Below are 21,561 nucleotides of genomic sequence, written 5' to 3' on the forward strand. Positions count from 1 at the left end.
TAGCCAAAAGATGGAAAGCATATTGCTATAAGACTTCATAAGTTAGAAATCTGGGGGGAAAAAAGGCTTCACTGAATTGAATGGATAGTCTGGACATCCATCATTAACTTGTGGTTGGTATACATTGAAAACTTCAAATAATCTTACCATTTTAAAGGATGGTAACAGGCTTATTAATCAGAGAATTTCAAGTGTTTCAAAGGTGCTTAAACAATATTTGCCATTTCTACTTGAATTTCCTGTCATCACCTCCACTATCATTACCTCAATTAAGTAGGTCGTAAGTGAAAGGAGAGTGAAAAAGTTGGCCTAAAGCTCAACATTCAGAAAACGAAGATCATGGCATTCGGTCTGATCACTTCATGGCAAATAGATGGGGAAACAGTGGAAACAGTGTCAGACTTTATTTTTTTGGGCTCCAAGATCACTGCAGATGGTGACTGCAGCCATGAAATTAAAAGATGCTTACTCCTTGGAAGGAAAGTTATGACCAACCTAGACAGAATATTAAAAAGCAGAGACATTACTTGGCCAAAAAAGGTCTGTCTAGTCAAGGCTATGGTTTTTCCCGTGGTCATGTATGGATGTGAGAGTTGGACTGTGAAGAAAGCTGAGCACCGAAGAATTGATGCTTTTGACCTGTGGTGTGGACTCTTGAGAGTCTCTTGGACTGCAAGGGATCCAACCAGTCCATTCTAAAGGAGATCAGTCCTGGGTGTTCATTGGAAGGACTGATGCTAAAGCTGAAACTCCAATACTTTGGCCACTGTATGCGGAGAGTTGACTCATTGGAAAAGACTCTGATGCTGGGAGGGATTGGGGGCAGGAGGAGAAGGGGACGACAGAGGATGAGATGGCTGGATGGCATCACCGACTCAATGGACATGAGTTTGAGTGAACTCCGGGAGTTGGTGATGGACACCGAGGCCTGGCATGCTGCGATTCATGGGGTTGCAGAGTCGGACACGACTGAGCAACTGAACTGAACTGACTGAAGACAATTTCATCATTTCTTGCCCGTAACTGATTTCTCCCTCAAGCTCCCTGATACTTCTGGTAATGACATTTTCATTATTCAAGTTACTTTTCATTGGAGTTTATCATTGTCTTCCCCCTCCCCACAGCTTCCATGTCCGACCTGTTTATCATCAAGGAGTGCAGATTCTTCCTGAGTCACTGCTCTCTTATCCCCTCTGTTCCCACTGCCACTACTTCAGGTCACACCATCAGCCACGTACACTGGCTTTACTGTCACATCCTGCCGAGTCTATTGCTGCTGGCTTCTTGCGCCTATCTTTTATTCACTTACTAAATTAATCTTCTTTAAAATTCCACTTTTATCATGTCATAATAATGTTGATCATGTCATAAAAATGTTCAACATGTTTTAAGGATTCTTTGAGTAAAACTGATGATCTTGACAGAAAATCCGTTCAATTTTTCTAAGCAGGTACTGAAAATGCTGGGTCTATTGGCCCTAATTCTTCTCTCATTTGATGCAACCTAATGTTGATGCCTGGTCTTCCCAGATGGGGAAACAGTGGAAACAGTGGCTGACTATTTTTTTGGGCTCCAAAATCACTGCAGATGGTGACTGCTGCCATGAAATTAAAAGATGCTTACTCCTTGGAAGGAAAGTTATGACCAACCTAGACAGAATATTAAAAAGCAAAGACATTACTTTGCCAAGAAAGGTCCATCTAGTCAAGGCTATGGTTTTTTCAGTAGTCACGTATGGATGTGAGAGTTGGACTACAAAGAAAGCTGAGCGCCGAAAAATTGATGCTTTTGAACTGTGGTGTTGGAGAAGACTCTTGAGAGTCCCTTGGACTGCAAGGAGATACAACCAGTTCATCCTAAGGGAGATCAGTCCTGAGTGTTCATTGGAAGCACTGATGTTGAAGCTGAAACTCCAATACTTTGGCCACCTTATGTGAAGAACTGACTCATTTGAAAAGACCCTGATGCTAGGAAAGATTGAGGGCAGGAGGAGAAGGGGACGACAGAGGATGAGATGGTTGGATGGCATCACCAACTCAATGGACATGAGTTCGGGTAAACTCTGGGAGTTGGTGATGGACAGGGAGGCCTGGTGTGCGGTCCATGGGGTTGCTAAGAGTTGGACATGACTGAGCGACTGAACTGAACTGAACTTCCCAGATGGCTCAGTGGTAAGGAATCCGCCTGCCAATGCAGGAGATGTGAGTTCAGTTCCTGGGTAGGGAAGATCCCTGGAGGAAGAAATGGCAACCCCTCCAGTATTCTTGTCTGGAGAATCCCATGGACAGAGGAGCCTGGTGGACTGCAGTCCGTGAGGTCACAAAGTGTCAGACACATCTGAACACACATACAGTGTTGATGCCAGGTTCAAAAGCAGCAGAGGGCCTGGAAATAGTTTTTTTAAAAAACCCTTTTTGGGGTGGGGGCGAAAGATAGTCACCATACTATCTGCTATGTCCTGGGGACAATAGCAGGATATTATACTATCTGCATAGCTGGAGACAGTGCTATGTCCCCAGCTTCCAGAGCAGTACCTGGAACATAAGTGCTCAATGAATCTGAGTAATAAATGGATACAGGTGCTTCCAACTATCTGAGAGTAGGGTAACTCCCGTGAAATCTTTCATAAGTCCAAATGTTGTAAAGTGAAGAAGCAACTACCTTAGGACACATTTTGCTAATGGGTGCCCCAAAATAATTCAAGATAAGGCACAGATGCTCACAGGCACAGTTCACAGCTATGGCAACGTGATGCTGGGGTTTGGAGTGTAGTTCCCAGGGAAGGACCTCGGTGGTCCCACTCTTGAAGCTCAGGACTTGCTGCCTCTATGATGGCTCCCTGAAAACAAATGCTGTATGCTATTTTTTGCTTTCGCCTTTCTTCCCGAAAGCAAAAATCCTCTTTAGGTTTCTTTGTGTTATTGAAAACAGGTACTAACACAGGTCTTTTGTAAAAGTGAAGAGGCATAAAGGAAGCTTTCAAAAAGTGGGCAATAACTGTAAATGCGGAGTGCATGTGAAATCGCCTTCTGATTTAAGTCACATTTGTTGGAATAAAAACCACAAGAAATAGAAGGTTACGGAAAGCAGCAAGCTCTGTTCTAAGAAAAATTTGATCAGAGAAGAGCTGAATAGTATAAGCTTAAGTATAAGCTCAGACAAGAGCTGACGACTTAGTATAAGATCCAATGAGCGTGATAAAGAGGAAATCTATCTCTGGTAAATTGTACAGCAAAGTCTAATGAGGTAGTGGAGGAGCAGGGGTTGGAATGAATTGTCTTCACAGAGCTTTAGAGTGCCTTTTTTGAAAGAGTTACTCTTAAACCCTAATGTATCAGAGAAGCAAAGCTTGAGGCTCAAAAAAAGTTGGGTTTTCTTTTCACTTAGGCTTGAACGACCAGCAGAGTTTAAGTTAAGCCTGTTGTGCTACCTACTTCTGTGGAACAAAGCACCCCCCAAATTCACAGCTTATGATGATAACACATTTATCAGTCTCAGCGTGTGCTGGGCCTGGATCTGAGGGTGCCTTAGGTGGACGACTGGCTCTGGGTTTCTCACAAGGCCACAGTGAGAGTGCTGGCTGAGGCTGGTGTCATCTCAAGGCTCGGATCCTCTTCCAGGGTTACTCACGTGGCTGTTGGCAGACTTTAGATCCATGCTGGCTGTTGGCCAGAGACACGGATTCCATGCCATGTGGGCCTCTGCATGAGTGCTCACAACGTGGCAGCTGGCTTCCATCAGGGGGAGCAGGCAAGAGGATGAGAAAGGGCCTGAGGTTTGCCAACAGTCATGGGTCTTACCACGTTCCCCATTATCCATAAGCAGCGGGCTGCAGAGAATGGTGGGATGACATTCTGAACAGTCAACTCAGTTACAGGCCCTGTCCTGTTTCTGATATTGTATCTAGGAAGGAGGAGTAGAACTGGGGCTGGCTTCTCTTCTCTCCTCATTACCCTTGGTGTCTACTAGCAAAGCTATTGCTTCCCATTCCCACGACTGTAGGCTCTGTTGGTCTAAAGGTTGCACCGGAGGAATGCTTCCATAAGGTATCACAACAAGGACTCCACTGAACTGCAAGTGAAACTGCCATCTTATACCACTGGATGAACAAGCAATGGAGAGTGTTACTATAGTGGGTAGGGTGACTAATCCTGATTACTAAGGAAAAACTGAGTTGCTGCTACACAGTAGCAGTAAATATGAGTATGTCTGTGATGAAGGGAATCCTCTAGGACACTTGTTATTATTGAATACTGTGATTCATGTCAACAGAAAAATACAGTAATGTAATTCCTGCAGAACTGCTAATAGCTCACACCCTTCAGGAATGAAGCTACACGGCATCCCATCAGGCAAGGAATCATGACCAGTTGAGGTGCTTGCTGAAAGCAAAAAGAATATGGAATGAAGCAGTTATACATACCTGCTATACGACCAGTTGCAAAAAATGAAGAATGTAATGGTTATAAGCATTTCCTCCCTATTTTGATATGAATATATACAGGAAATATTTTTTGTTTTCTTCTCTCTTATTCCTTATTAAGAAGAGATAAGAAAGCCTTCCTCAGCCATCAATGCAAAAAAATAGAGGAAAACAACAGAATGGGAAAGACTAGAGATCTCTTCAAGAAAATTAGAGATACCAAGGGAACATTTCATGCAAAGATGGGCTCGATAAAGGACAGAAATAGAAATAGTATAGACCTAAACAGAAGCAGAAGATATTAAGAAGAGGTGGCAAGAATACAGAGAACTGTACAAAAAAGATCTTCACGACCAAGATAATCACTATGGTATGGTCACTCACCTAGAGCCAGACAACCTGGAATGTGAAGTCAAGTGGGCCTTAGAAAGCATCACTATGAACAAAGCTAGTGGAGGGGATGGAATTCCAGTTGAGCTATTCCAAATCCTGAAAGATGATGCTGTGAAAGTGCGGCACTCAATATGCCAGCAAATTTGGAAAACTCAGCAGTGGCCACAGGACTGGAAAAGGTCAGTTTTCATTCCAATCCCCAAGAAAGGCAATGCCAAAGAATGCTCAAACTACCACACAATTGCACTCATCTCACACGCTAGTAAAGTAATGCTCAAAATTCTCCAAGCCAGGCTTCAGCAATATGTGAACCGTGAACTTCCAGATGTTCAAGCTGGTATTAGAAAAGGCAGAGGAACCAATCAAATTGCCAACATCTGCTGGATCATGGAAAAAGCAAGAGAGTTCCAGAAAAACATCTATTTCTGCTTTATTGACTATGCCAAAGCCTTTGACTGTGTGCATCACAATAAACTGTGGAAAATTCTTCAAGAGATGGGAATACCAGACCACCTGACCTGCCTCTTGAGAAACCTATATGCAGGTCAGGAAGCAACAGTTAGAACTGGACATGGAACAACAGACTGGTTCCAAATAGGAAAAGGAGTTCGTCAAGGCTGTATATTGTCACCCTGTTTATTTAACTTCTATGCAGAGTACATCATGAGAAATGCTAGGCTGGAAGAAACACAAGCTGGAATCAAGATTGCCAGGAGAAATATCAATAACCTTAGATATGCAGATGACACCACCCTTATGGCAGAAAGTGAAGAGGAACTAAAAAGCCTCTTGATGAAAGTGAAAGTAGAGAGTGAAAAAGTTGGCTTAAAGCTCAACATTCAGAAAACGAAGATCATGGCATCTGGCCCCATCACTTCATGGGAAATAGATGGGGAAACAGTGGAAACAGTGTCAGACTTTATTTTTTTGGGCTCCAAGATCACTGCAGATGGTGACTGCAGCCATGAAATTAAAAGATGCTTACTCCTTGGAAGGAAAGTTATGACCAACCTAGACAGCATATTGAAAAGCAGAGACATTACTTTGCCAACAAAGGTCTGTCTAGTCAAGGCTATGGTTTTTCCTGTGGTCATGTATGGATGTGAGAGTTGGGACTGTAAAGAAAGCTGAGGACCGAAGAATTGATGCTTTTGAACTGTGGTGTTGGAGAAGACTCTTGAGAGTCCCTTGGACTGCAAGGAAATCCAACTAGTCCATTCTAAAGGCGATCAACCCTGGGTGTTCTTTGGAAGGAATGATGCTAAAGCTGAAGCTCCAGTACTTTGGCCACCTCATGCAAAGAGCTGACTCATTGGAAAAGACTCTGATGCTGGGAGGGATTGGGGGCAGGAGGAGAAGGGGACGACAGAGGATGAGATGGCTGGATGGCATCACCGACTCGATGGACATGAGTTTGAGTGAATTCTGGGAGTTGGTGATGGACAGGGAGGCTGGCATGCTGCAATTCATGGGGTTGCAAAGAGTCCGATATGACAGAGTGACTGAACTGAACTAATTCCTTATCATCTCATGTAAGGTGTGTCAATAGTAATTAGCTTTATCTCTCAGTATTAAATTACAGGATATCAAAGATGAGAAGAATGAACATCATTCAAGGACAAAAAAAAGGGCATTGCATCCTCTTTTAGTGTGTATTCAGTTGTACATAGGACAGTTATATCATGTTAAGTGGAAGCAAGACTACTTTAACGTCTTCGTTTGGAGAGTGTCTGGTTTCAGGAGATGTATGTGAGCGCCAAGCAGACAAGGGGTGAGCTGTGGAGGTTCTGCAGTGAGGCACTCTGGCTTGGTTGAACTACGATTCCCAGAATTCCTTTTCAAACTGTACGTCTCTGTTTCAGTTCAGTCTCTGTTTAGGCTGGTACAAAAGGGAGACTTCTGTCAGAAATTTGGGGGGTTAAAGTGAAGCAGCAGCCATTTCAAGCTCACACACAGTTTATTTGCCGGTTTACTTGGTGGTACAAGGCAGTGGTTAGCGTCATGACAAAGGGCACTGGCTTCTTCAGGAACCCACACCACCAAGGACAGAAGCCACAGGAACTGGCAGAGACTGAAGTCCATCCTAGTGGGCTCCAGCTCATGGTTATGGGTTCCAGCTCATTCTTGCTCGTCACCCCTTTATATAACATCTTCCCTTAACAACTGTCTGCTCTGTAGACTCAGCTCTAGCATCACAATTGAAGTTGACATTCTTCTAGATACTGCTCAATCAGATCTGATCCAGTCCTAGGTCAAACCTCTGTAACAAATCCCTTACTGTCTACAGTCTATCCTCATTATTTGTGGATTCCCTATTTCTGAATTCACCTACTTATTAAAATTTATTTGTAATCAATCCTCATGGTGTTTTGTTATTTGTGGATGTGCACATGTGGAACGTGGTTAAAAAAAAAAAAATTTGAGCTGCTCAACAGGCTTATCCCTAACTAAGGTCCAGCAAGGTCATGCTTTGAATTCTTGATCCAGTTTTGTACTGTAAACGATTATCCTTTTTGCAGACTATTTAGTGCCCTGTTTTTCACATTGCTGTGTTTTTGTTGATGATTCTGTTCTCTGAAATGGTGCCCAAGTATCATGCTGAAGTGTTAAGACAGTGATGTATCTTATGGAGAAAGTAAGTCCTATTCGGGCATGAGTTAGTGCTGTGGACTGTGAGTTCAATGTTAGTGAGTCAACTATATATTAAACAAGGCATCTTCAAACAGAAACACTCATAAAACAAAGTTATATACATTGACCGGTTGATGAAAATGTGACTGGAAGCTTCCAAACCTAATCGTGCATTTTCTTTAGGAGTAATGATTCAGTATTCACTGATTCAGTGTTCTCTGAGACTTCACAAAACATAACCACTGATAATAAAGAGAATATATTGTAATTAACGCACACGTGCACACACACACACACACACACACACACACACACACACACCCTGTAGCATATATATCTCCTACTAGTCTGTTTCTCTGACTGAACCCTGAATGATAGACCTGGAAAGTTTAGTTACAATAACAGTGAAACTCAGTTCAAGCTTAGGTATTAATGATGGTAAAATTTAGTTATCGTAAGAGTTCTTTACCTAGTAGCTGAACTGTTCTCCAAATTATTTCCTTCAAATACATAAACATGTATGCAAATTTAAGTACTTTGCGATTAGCTATCTCCTATGGTTGTTAAATGGAACGGTTCATGTGCAAGAGGAGAAGAGGGCGGCAGAGGATTGGATGGTTAGACAGCATCACTGACTCAATGGACATCATTTGGAGCTAACTTGGGAGACAGTGAAGGACGGGAAAGCCTGGTTTGCTGCAGTTCATGGGGTTGCAAAGAGTCGGACATAACTTAGCAACTGAACAACAACACGTTCAAAACTTCTGCTCATTCTCTGGCACCTATGACCAGGAAACCCATTTCTGTTCTGTATCATAATCAGACACTACTACTCACTTTGTGTTTATCATGAAAACTGTGAAAGCCCAAACCAGGAAAAATGTCACTCTTTCTTCTGACCTAGAGATGAGGGACTAAAGTACAGATCTTTCAGGCTGGAAGTCAACACCAACATTAAACTGTCTGGAGCCCACTTGCTTCCTCAGGTGCTCAGCCCACCACGTCTGTTCTTTCAGTGGACAGGCTGGTCTTGCCTGTTCATAGTTCCCCATGAAATGGCCATCTTCTGATTCATCCAGCCCTTCCTCCTTCATTGGTGTTTTCTTTTGTCCAGAGTATCAGCCTGCACGTCTTCCTATAATCCAAGTCCCATCTAACACAACAGGTCCAACCAAAAGCTTTTACATGAAAAATGTCTGTACACTCTAGGCCATAGCAATCTCTCTTCCCTGAACTCACGGTCTTGGCTTCCTACTGGATCACTGAGTTGGTAATTAATCAGAGACAAATACTCTTGAGATCCTGTATGGCTATCAAGTCCTTATTTTAATTATACAACCTGTCTCCCTAAGCTTCAACGAAACTGTCTATATTACTCTCGAGTTGTTTGCATCTATTCTTCTTCACTGAGTTTGTTGGTAAGCATCTTCAACCACTTAATGCATTTTTGGTAGTGGGTCCACCCCATGCCATATGTTACCACTAATTCATTCAGATTCAAGGCAAAACAACATGCTTAATTCACAAAATAGAATACCACATTTCATTAGTATATTTTTTCACCTTAAAAGCATTCTATACTCTCTCATCAAAGACATACCTGCTGAGACTCGGGGACAGTCAGGCAGCATGGACTCCACTGATGTGTCTAATGGTTCTGAGCTAGAGACCCAATTACAACAGTTCTGCAATGAAATAGAGACAATGTTCTGTTGAAACACAATTTAAGGCAAGACCAACTTGTTAGGCTGTAGAGATTAATCTATCCAATACAATCAGCCATTATAATTATACTCTACCTCTATATACTATTAGAAATCCTCTTATATAAACAGTCAGTAATTATTCATGAGTAAGATGACTGTGGAAAAAAGTTTATCTTCTACAGTTTAGCAAATTACCTGTCCTGATATTAAGAAGACATGTAACCTTCTGTGAACCATAATGCAATATACTTATAAAAGAAGTCTAGTATTTTAATTAAAGGAAATTGAAAAGGGTGCCTAGTTTTAGTTTTTATATGAAAATAAACATTAATTTGAACATGTAAAAAACAGCATTATTTTAAAACTATATTCTTTGTCTCTGTAATACTAGAGGAAATAAATTTTGCAACTAATCCTCAAAATGGCCCATATAAATGTAAAATCTTTTAATTTTTACTGCAACTTGGTTCAGTGAAGGCTGTATCAAACAGATCAAAAGAAACACAATCTGGTGAACTGTAGCTCTCTGTCTGAGGACACAAAAGTTTCACTATTAAAGACAAGCCTCTAAGATGATGATTTACAACTTAAATGATATAGAAATAATCTATATTCCTTCTATACATTTTAAGTGTATATTTGAAGTCTGGGGGCTTCCCAGGCCGTACAGTGGTAAAGATTCCGCCTGCCAGTGCAGGAGACATGGGTTCAATCCCTGGGTTGGGAAGATTCCTGGAGAACGAAATGGCAATCCACTCCAGTATCTTTGCCTGGAAACTTCCACGAAAAGAGGAGCCTGGCGGTTTATAATCCACTGGGTTGCAAAGAGTCGGATATGACTAAGCACACATACACACAACAACATTTGAAGTAGGGCTTAAAAAATGTGATTAACCTTATATGGCTTTAAAAACATTTCCAACACACACACACACACACACACACACACACACAGTGAATTTCCAGGCAGATTTTATTTTAAAAGAAATCATCCTATCAATCATGTCAGAAAACTCGCTGATTGCTATTCTCGTAAACAAGCACGTATTGTGTATATTTAGGCGCTTGCTGTCCTGGTTGTGCACCGTGGAATCCGTCCTCACTGTGGAAAGACCCTTGACTGGTAGATCAAGTGTCTTATTGTATTTCCTTAATTCATTCTGTCTGGAAGAAGATGTCAGCTGTGTTGCAGTGAGGAGAGAATTTCAAAGGCCCCAGTCCCCACCAATAAAGGCCGAGGAATAGCTTTTGAATAGATTTGTCAAGGCAACCCTACTGTTCTGGGACCAGGGAGAGCAGGAATAACATAAAGGAAGGGTTGCTGTATGAGATTAGAAAGTGAAGTTCACAAAGCATGGCAGATTTTTGTAAGAAACAGTAGATCAATGAAACTACTGAACTGTGTGGAAGAAAAAAACACATGAAAACAAACACAACATCTAGTAATGTTCTTAAATGTTTTCTTTCTTTTTATACTTAAAATGGATAAAATATTACTATTTGCATGTATTACAAAAGCTTGATGGTTTAAAGTGGATATGTATTCTATAATTTGCACTCCTAATCTTAATTAGCAGCTGAATGCAAAATTATTCAATGTAAGGGATAAGAAATTATAAAAGAAATAGGGTCTTAGAAGATATTTCATACATTTGAAATAAGTAAAATTAATATTACTATTGATAGAATACCACATCAGAGAGTTCTAGATAATGCAGAAGATTAGCACACAATTAGCCAGCTTTTATATACAATGTGACACTTGCTTGTAAGAAATAAGTATTCTCCAAAGCAGTGTCAAGATATGTAAATGGATGATTTGTTTTATCATTCATCACAACCCCTAATAAATTCAAAAATCATGACTTCTATAGGTACTAAAAATAGGCTTGAAGTGATACTGGGAGATAGCTTCATTGAAGAATGACTTTCTCTTTCCTCTCTTTTTCTTAATTCTTAAACAATTTAGTCTTTTCAATGACAGCAATTAGCTCTACCGACAGGCAGCGATTAGGTATATATTTTAATTATTTTTCATCCTAGAGGTACCTCCAAATCTGATGAAAGTCAGCTATACCCCAGGTGATATGTCAGTCTTAATACTGTTCACTTACACTTCATGTATGTAAGTATTATAGGATATTTTCAGTACTAATAATATTAATGGTACATTATAGTATACAGTTGATTAATCATTTTCTAACTTGCTATCATTCACTTTAAAATCCACAAAATGTTTCTTTCCTTCTACTAACCCTGGGGTTCTTCATTTCTTCCTTTCCTAGTTGCTTTAGGTGTAGAGTTAGGTTATTTGACTTTTTTCTTGTTTCTTGAGGTGTGCCTGTATTGCTATGAACTTTCCCCTTAGGACTGCTTTTACCGTGTCCCACAGGTTTTGGGTTGTTGTGTTTTCATTTTCATTCGTTTCTATGCAAATTTTGATTTCTTCCGTGATTTGTTGGTTATTCAGCAGCGTGTTGTTCAGCCTCCATATGTTGGAATTTTTAATCGTTTTTCTCCTGTAATTGAGATCTAATCTTACTGCATTGTGGTCAGAAAAGATGCTTGGAATGATTTCTATTTTTTTGAATTTACCAAGGCTAGCTTTATGGCCCAGGATGTGATCTATCCTGGAGAAGGTTCCATGTGCGCTTGAGAAAAAGGTGAAATTCATTGTTTTGGGATGAAATGTCCTATAGATATCAATTAGGTCTAACTGGTCTATTGTATCGTTTAAAGTTTGCATTTCCTTGTTAATTTTCTGTTTAGTTGATCTATCCATAGGTGTGAGTGGGGTATTAAAGTCTCCCACTATTATTGTGTTATTGTTAATTTCTCCTTTCATACTTGTTAGCATTTGTCTTACATACTGCGGTGCTCCCATGTTGGGTGCATATATATTTATAATTGTTATATCTTCTTCTTGGATTGATCCTTTGATCATTATGTAGTGACCATCTTTGTCTCTTTTCACAGCCTTTGTTTTAAAGTCTATTTTATCTGATACGAGTATTGCTACTCCTGCTTTCTTTTGGTCCCTATTTGCATGGAAAATCTTTTTCCAGCCCTTCACTTTCAGTCTGTATGTGTCCCCTGTTTTGAAGTGGGTCTCCTGTAGACAACAAATGTAGGGGTCTTGTTTTTGTATCCATTCAGCCAGTTTTTGTCTTTTGGTTGGGGCATTCAACCCATTTACGTTTAAGGTAATTACTGATAAGTATGATCCCGTTGCCATTTACTTTATTGTTTTGGGTTCAAACTTATACACCGTTTTTGTGTTTCCTGTCTAGAGAATATCCTTTAGTATTTGTTGGAGAGCTGGTTTGGTGGTGCAGAATTCTCTCAGCTTTTGCTTGTCTGAAAAGCTTTTGATTTCTCCTTCATATTTGAATGAGATCCTTGCTGGGTACAATAATCTGGGCTGTAGGTTATTTTCTTTCATCATTTTAAGTATGTCTTGCCATTCCCTCCTGGCTTGAAGAGTTTCTCTTGAAAGATCAGCTGTTATCCTTATGGGAATTCCCTTGTGTGTTATTTGTTGTTTTTCCCTTGCTGCTTTTAATATTTGTTCTTTGTTAATTTGATTAATATGTGCCAGGTCACCTTTAAACTCAAAATATTTAAAGCAAAATACAGGTTGCTGCTGCTAAGTTGCTTCAGTCGTGTCCGACTCTGTGTGACCCCATTGACGGCAGCCCACCCGGCTCCCCCGTCCCTGGGATTCTCCAGGCAAGAACACTGGAGAGGGTTGCCATTTCCTTCTCCAATGCATGAAAGCGAAAAGTGAAAGTGAAGTTGCTCAGTTGTGTCCGACTCCTAGCAACCCCATGGACTGCAGCCCACCAGGCTCCTCCGTCCATGGGATTGTCCAGGCAAGAGGGCTGGAGTGGGGTGCCATTGCCTTCTCCGAAAATACAGGTTACCATTTTATGATTCTGAAATTTCAGTTTTTATCTAGGCAAATCTTTAGGTTTTGATTTCTCATAAAATCAGGATAGAAAACAAACACTCTATAGTTAAAGTAAATATGTCCAAAGTTCTCTGCAATGACAAAGTACTGGTACAGGATTGTAAAGGTTTGATACCGTAAGTTGACGTACACGCATGATGTGTTCATGTTTCTGTGACGTTTTTAGTTTTTACACCACTGGGAAAAGCATATAGAGAAAAGGACAAAGCCAGCTAGAAATACGTTTGCCATATGACAGAGTATAATGAAATAAAATAATGTAAACAAACTCGGAAGTGTATGAAGGGAAGGAAACATGGGAAAGACATACAGCCATGACATATGAACTCAGTCTATCTGAAATTCCATCTTATCAAATGTAATTCTCTATTCTGAGACGTGTTTCTATAGTTCAGAAACCAAATCTCTTTTCACTGTTTTCCTAGTGCTTATCCTACGCCACGTCTCAATGCTCCATTTGAACCCTATCCCAGTTCTTCAGCTGAGATGAACACTAGCGAAGTGTCTTGGATGATGATTAGAAGTAGCCCATCAGGAAAGCCCTGCTAAACTCAAATCATGCTGGAAGCATTCCCAGACCCCAGCGATCGTATTCTCAGTTGTCCTGAGTGGACAAGACATGCTGGACTAGAGGTACCAACAGAGCCATGCTTAAGCCTCAGATGCAGCCCGGCCCCATTCCAACCAACAAGCAGAGAGAAAGAAGCCTCTGGCCAGAGCCAGCAGACTGAGATGGATCCTGTAACTACAGTTTCTCTGGGTCTGAGGGATAAAGAGAAAAAAGAGGCAATACAGTGATGTCTTCAAGTTAAGTATTTTCCATTTAAAAGTCTTTTACTGTGAAATTATGACTTTACAGTTTTTTGTGGCTGTATACTGTCTTTGTGAAATCCAAAATTTTGGGGTTATTAATATAAACTTAGAAGTGCCTGTAGGTCACAAGGCTGAGTGACATTGACATTTAAATCAAGGCTGACAATATTTCAGTGTAGATATGAAGTGAATTAAAAATTTTTATAAAAAGGTTATACCTTAATGTATGAAATTTAAAGAGAGAAGCAGGTAGTAGGTACTCCTGTGCAAGATATTTGGAAGTATTTGGAGATGCTTGTTGCCCTGGTTGAGTGTAGATTTTTACTCGTTGTTATGAGTTGTAATATCATCAACGTCTATAGGTTGCTCTTTAATATGGAAGGTGTTGTGTCCTCGGATAAGTACTATTATTCACCAGGTTGTATTTCCAGGACAGATGCTCATAACTGAATGGTGATGGGTGAGGGCTCATGATTACTACATAGAACCAAACATCTCGCTTGGCAGCAGACTTTCAGAGACCAGGGATATGTCAGGAAATAACGTTCAACCCCTCAGCCTTTTTTTTTTTTTTAATAAAAACTATATATTTAAGTTGTACAACATGATGATTTAATATACATATACACAGTGAAATGATAACTGTAATCAAGCCAATTAACATGTTCTCATTTACACAGCTAGCATTTTTCAGTGTGTGTGGTGAGAGAACCTGAAATCTATCCTTTTAGCAAATTCCCAGTATTCAAAATGCTGTACATTAGGTCTCTAGACTTGTGCATTCTATACCCCTGCAATCCTTGACCAACATCTCCTGTGTCCCCCACCTTCCTGACATTAGGAACCACGATCCGGTTCTCTGCTTCTGCATTCGACTCTGTTAGATTCCACGTGTAAGTGAGACCACGTAGTGCTTTCCCTTCTGTGTCTAGCTTGTTTCACTTAGCATAATGTCCTCCTTATGCTAAGTGGGCTCACCGTTGCTCACTCAGCCTTACAGCCTGGAGCCCAAGGTAAGACGTCCCTTTGCTTACTTTCTATCTCTTCTTTGACTAAATTAAGATGAATTCAGCTACTGCCTATTTCAGTCGGATGAAAAAAACACACAGATCAATATATTCTGACTTTTGAAGGGGATGCCTAATCCAGTCTTAGTTAGAAATACTTAAAAAAAAAATCTAGATAAATTCTTTTTATATGTCTCACCCGGAATATGAAGACCTCACAATTTAAAAAATGATAAACAGGGATGTTTCTAGTTTGGGGTAAGTACTAAATTCTATATTGGTTATGTGTGTGGGAAAAAGGTACCAAGAGATCATTTATAAACTTTACTAGTTATATAATACTAGGAGCTGGTTATATATACATTTGGATGGGTAAAAAGTAATTGTCATAAAACATACAAAATTTCTCTTAAGAGAATTTAGGTCCTTGGAAATGACAATAAAGGATGTAGCTAAACTGTGAAAGGAGGAAATGCAATAAGCAATGTGGTCAGAAAACACCTGGGTTTAGAAGAGATGAAAAAAATCCCACTTTTATATGTTTATTGTGAGAGCTGGAGTAAAAGTATTTTGGGCTTTCGCATGATGAAAGCACTTTTTTATAATGGAGAATAATGACAGTGAAAAGAGACTGGTGATACGGCAACACTACTAAGCAATTACATACCTTAGACCTTCTGTTTGTTCAAAACTCTTTTTAAACATTATCTTTCTGATCCTTACAGTATACCATGAGAACTGGTATAAGTTATTCACTGTCCCTATGGTGAGAGGTCAGCTGAATAAATACCTGGGTATTCTCTTTAAAAAAAAAACTGGAAGAAAATCAGGAAGGTCAACCAGCTCATTCATATAAATATATGTATTGATTTGATTAAATAATTGCTAAAGCATGGTATGGCTAATGTTAATTTCTTATAATATCAGGAAGGTAAATATAAATAAAAAAGAAGTTTCAGCTATATATCTGCAATAGGAATCAAGGAAATGGTGAGATGAAAGGTGTTTGAAACCTGGGAGCATGTTCAATGAAAGTGTGAAAGTGTTAGTCGCTCAGCCATGTCTGACTCTTTGTGACCCCATGGGCTGCCCATGGAATTCTCCAGGCCAGAATACTGGAGTGGGTAACCATTTCCTTCTCTAGGAGATCTTCCCGACCCAGGGATCAAACCCAGGTCTCCTGTATTGCAGGCAGATTCTTTACTGTCTGAACCACCCAGAAGGAGTCCTTGTACACTCTCAGATTCACAAGCCCTTTGGAAGTATGAAAAGCTTTCTTAGCCTAAGGTGGACCATGACTAGCCCCTGGGTTTCTCCTAGCTCAAGGGTCCGCCAAGCACTGTTTCAGCTTTTTACTTCTTCTCCCCCTACTGGCAGCAGTGAGCCATCCATTTAAGAGAGGCATACACTGACCTTCTTTCTTATAATTAAACAGTATCAATGATACATAGCTGATTGGCAAAGTAAATACTGGGGAATAATAACCTAAAAGATCATGACCTTATTCAGTCAAAGTTCCTACTATCGGTTATATGCATACATATATTCCATAGAAAGCCAAAAAAAAAAAAAAAAAAGGCGGGGGGGGAGGGCTTCCAAAAAAGTAATCGTTTTTCCAAAGGGTTTTCTATTATTATTTCAACCATGTCTGGTTTTCTCTATTCCCTCTAAATTTTCTGCCTCCAGAAAGGGAGCTTGGGGGTGGGAGGTGATATAAGTTGGTGGGGGCTCCAGATATAAAAGGCTCAGACTCATTCATCTCAGCATTGAAAAAAAAAAATCATCTCACCTCTCTCATCCATTCTCGAATCGTTTTGCCAGCTTCTTGATGCCACACATTGTGAACAGAGTCTGTCAACGCCACAGCAGTCACCTTGCTTTTCACATCTGCTTCTCGTTGAATCATCTGTTTTTAAAAAGGAAAATAAAATATTGGCCATAATTGTTTTCCCTACTGGGTACAAACTTAGTCATAGGTAATAATAATATTAAAAATGAAAAAGCAATATGCATTTCTTGCTCAAAGCTATACTCTTTTTCTACGCTGAAACGCCTTATTCTTGTTCAGAGATGTGAAAAGATGTAACATATATTTTTTTAAAGATAATACCACTTAAGACTTAGAGCTACGCAGCTCTATCATTTTCCATGTGGTTTGACAATTCAAGGATTAAAGGGATCACAGGGGAAACGAGGAGGAATCCCTGAGGGCTTCTATTACAAGTTTCTTCCACCATTTCCTATTTCAGTGCTTCAGGGAAGTCAGTACCAGGGGTTCACTCTTAGCAACTCAGGACTAACTTCTGCTAATTTTCAGTACATGGTACATTAGGAAAGAAAGATATCTTGCTTTGATTTCTCCATTTTAACTAGCCAGCTCTTCACCATGGCCTCATAATTCCTTGGTGTTTTAAATGCCCACAAAGATCTTTCTCTTCGTATTATCAATGTCATTTTGTCTTCTAATGTGTTTCTTTATGCAGAAAAATGATTATACTTTAAATTCTTTTTATAGAATGTTGTTTGTATAAAATTAAATGGTTCTAAAGCTTTAAAAAGAGCTACTTGGTTTGAAGAAATGGAAGAATTTTTCAGAGGTCTGCAAAATAAAGAAGCCTGAGAAATATTTAATAATAGTTCTAGATTAAAAGAATCAAAAACATTCTAACTCAGCTAACACTAGTAACTCTAATTTGACATAACAAACATAAGAAAGCTTAATAAAAAATTAGTTAAAATACAGTATCTAATAGCCTTAAATTTCATAGCCATGCTCTCACTCTTTCTTTGCATCAAATGTCTTTTCTCCCTCTAAAGAGAGCAATGTCTCTATCATGTGCTATTAATTTATTGTCTAAAAAATAAATTACTGCATTAAAAAAGGAAGAATTCTGAACAATGATGAAAGCTCACACAGAAAACAGTGCAAGCCATGCTTCTAATACCAAATGATGCCTGTTGGCGTTTTGAATTAAAAATCTCTCTCTCTCTCTTAAGTTCCTTTAAACTCTACATATGCAGATCCCCTTTCACTGAACAGGACCTAATGGGAATCTAACTCACTGTTAATGCTGCCTCAGCAGCACTTCTGCACCTGAAATCTTTGTGTCTTGTGGTTTCTGCTTATGTAATGTGCAAATCTTAAAATCAATGCTGGTTATCAACATGATAATATTACTGCAACATTCACCAGGCAATACCGATAATATTTTAAAAAGCATAAAATAATACTCCAATTCAGGACTTCATATTCATTATTAAATAGTGTGCTACCTGCCTCTAGATTTTATTTTAAAAATAAGATTCTCAGAATGGCACTAGAATACAGAAATTTAAACCAACATCAGCTAATAAAACCCCCAGTTCCACAACAGTGAATCCACCTGGCTCGTGAAGAACTTCTATGTCCTTCTGCTCATTTTCTAAACAGGAACATTTTTAGACACGAAGAACGACTGTTGCTGAAGTTACCAAATAAGAACACTGCGGTCTCCTGGTACTCTAAGAATATGTCTGCATTCAAAAATATTTGTGCTCAATTTTCTTTTGGTTGTTGTTAACACATGCTGACTTAAAAGTGGTAGTGACTGAAGACACTAGATATCGAGGGCCATTTGTGAAATGATATACAGTTAAGAGTTGAAAAGGCTGAGGATTTAGTGCAAAAGTAGAAGATCTGGGGATTAAAATTTTACAAACCTGGAAAAATATACAGTTGATAGATTAACTACCGGGGGCGGTGGTGGGGGGACTTTAGTCTGTTTGTTCATCTGGCTGACATTTCACACAAAGGGAGGTGATGATGTATAACTTTTCTTCACATCTCATCAAATCACATTATAATCCAGCATGATCCTCCTTTGCGCTGTTTTAGTTCTTTGCAGTTTAAAAAGCACTTTCATATTATATTACTAGAGGAGGGGAATGGTCTGATTCCAGAGGCTCTGAATCAAGAGCTGTTTACAAAGGAACTCAGTCACAAAAGTTTTCAAATATTTGACTGTAAAGGATTAGGAGATTTGTAAATCGGTGAAACTCTTAGCAGGTGAGTTTTCCTGATGGTTCTCCTCTGTGCTGGCCCTGCTGCAACGGGCAGTGCTGACCTACTCGCAGCTGCCCTTTCCGTCCAAGGTCTCTGCGTCTTGCATTTGTTGGGGAGGTGTCTAGCCCCCGTTCACTCCCTCACTGGGAATGAGCACTGATGGAAAATGCTGGAGAATGGCAGTGCTGGCTGGGGGGAGACTGAACACAGCAACCAAGACTGTGTAAGAGACAGACCTTAGAAGCAACATAGCTAAAGCAAGGAAAGGGTGGAGGCATAGACGGGTAGGAAGACAACTTCCTTAACAGTCCATACTAGAAGACTGTGATGATGTGGAAAACTCAGAAATCTGAAAGGAAAGAAGCCAAGTGACCAAAGTCCTACTGTATGTCAATTTAAGGCGGAGATGTGCTTTTTATTAGGATCCAAGGATAAGGACATGTTTGAAATTCTCTGCAAAATTCTATCTGTATGTGACATGAATATTTTTCTGGGAGAGGATGCTCAGCTTTCATTAGATGCTTAAACGGATCTTAATTTCTAAAAATGGTAAGAGCTCATGAGCCCAATACCAATATTTCAAAGAAGAAAGATGCCATTATTTTTTTTGTTGTTGTTATAATGTCTTAAGTATGGCAGTGTACTTCAACAGTATGTAAACTGTGAACTTCCAGATGTTCAAGTTGGACTTAGAAAAGGCAGAGGAACCAGAGATCAAATTTCCAACATCCACTGGATAGTCAAAAAAGCAAGAGAGTTCCAGAAAAACATCTACTTCTATTTTATTGACTATGCCAAAACCTTTGTGTAGATCACAACAAACTGTGGAAAATTCTTTAAGAGACGGGAATACCAGACCACCTGACCTGCCTCCTGAAAAATCTGTATGCAGGTCAAGAAGCAACAGTTAGAACTGGACATGGAACAACAGATTGGTTCCAAATAGGAAAAGGAGTACGTCAAGGCTGTATATTGTCACCCTACTTATTTAACTTATATGCAAAGTACATCATGAGAAACGCTGGGCTGGATGAAGCACATGCTGGAATCAAGACTGCCGGGAGAAATATCAATAACCTCAGATATGCAGATGACACCACCCTCATGGGAGAAAGTGAAGAGGAACTAAAAAGCCTCCTGATGCAAGTGAAAGAGGAGAATGAAAAAGTTGGCTTAAAGCTCAACATTCAGAAAACAAAGATCATGGCATCCAGTCCCATCACTTAATGGCAAATAGTTGGAGAAACAATGGAAACAGTGAGAGACTTTATTTTTTTGGGCTGCAAAATCACTGCAGATGTTGATTGCAGCCATAAAGTTAGCGCTACGGTTTTTCCAGTAGTCATGTATGGATGTGAGAGTTGGACTATAAAGAAAGTTGAGCACTGAAGAATTGATGCTTTTGAACTGTGGTGTTGGAGAAGACTCTTAAGAGTCCCTTGGACTGCAAGGAGATCTAACCAGTCCATCCTAAAGGAGATCAGTCCTGGGTATTCTTTGGAAGGACTGATGCTAAAGCTGAAACTCCAATACTTTGGCCACCTGATGGGAAGACTGACTCATTTGAAAAGACTCTGAGGCTGGGAGGGATTGGGGGCAGGAGGAGAAGGGGACGACAGAGGATGAGATGGCTGGATGGCATCACTGACTCGATGGACGTGAGTCTGGGTGAACTCCGGGAGTTGGTGATGGACAGGGAGGCCTGGCGTGCTGCAATTCATGGGGTCGCAAAGAGTCAGACACGACAGAGTGACTGAACTGAACTGAACTGACCTTATTATTAAAATTTTCCTTGTGTTTGAAATTCAGAGCAAAAAATATCGATTATTTTTTTTTTCTTCCAGAATTAAGAGTAAGATTTTAAACATTAAGTAAATGTAACAAGACAAGACAGCTTCCTGAGTGTAGGAGTGTTTGGTTAGATAGAGACCAGAGCACCAGAAGTGGGCACGGGAGGGCCAGAGTCAGCAGCAGCTACCTTTGCCCCCTCCATGCGCACAGGGTCCTTTCACAGGGCTGCTACCAGCTCTCCCCAGGAATCAGGTAGGCCTTTTCTGCCCATCTAACTTCCCTCACCATTCTTTCTCCAAGGCCATCCAGTGAGGTACCTGCTTACTACCTCCACAAGTACCTGGCCCAATCCAAATACTTCATGTCACCCTGAAAGTTCCTTAATTCCCTTTCTGTACCTACAAACTGTTCACTTTTCCGTGGGTTTCATTTCTTCCAGAACTCCATTGTGGACTACTTTTAGCAGAGGAAAACTTAAAAAGTCCTTAATTTCTCCTAAATTAAATGAAAAAGTTGCTCTTCTTGTCTTAGCTTAGAAGATAGAAGGCAGGGAAATGTTGACGTTATAAGGATGCTCTGCCATGAAATTTGTGGGAGCAGTTTCATGTCTCTCCTCCAGGGTCTTGGATTTTGGAAGTTATAAATCCAAGTCAGTACTAGATTCAATACTCCCCACCTGAAGAAGAAATGAACTCTGAATTGGGTTGTCTTCACCCTAACCTAAAGGTGAAATAGATAATTTTATTCTCCCGTATGTGTGACCCAGCAGCCACGGCACTCAGAAT

The 21,561-nt window shown here is 40.0% G+C and overlaps 1 protein-coding gene across 2 annotated transcripts in view; it reads right to left on the reverse strand.

The window, feature by feature from the left end:
* ARB2A (ARB2 cotranscriptional regulator A) overlaps positions 1-21,561 on the reverse strand; it is a 423,598-nt gene that overhangs the window by 131,452 nt on the left and 270,585 nt on the right. For both annotated transcript variants that reach the window (XM_070794035.1, XM_070794037.1), the window contains 2 exons: positions 16,733-16,849; positions 9,048-9,132 (listed from right to left, as the gene is read on the reverse strand). In XM_070794035.1, the coding sequence (XP_070650136.1) occupies positions 9,048-9,132; positions 16,733-16,849 (202 nt within the window). The remainder of the gene's footprint in view (positions 1-9,047; positions 9,133-16,732; positions 16,850-21,561) is intronic.

This window comes from Bos indicus, chromosome 7 (genome assembly GCF_029378745.1).
Source record: "Bos indicus isolate NIAB-ARS_2022 breed Sahiwal x Tharparkar chromosome 7, NIAB-ARS_B.indTharparkar_mat_pri_1.0, whole genome shotgun sequence".
Taxonomy (NCBI): Eukaryota; Metazoa; Chordata; class Mammalia; order Artiodactyla; family Bovidae; genus Bos; species Bos indicus.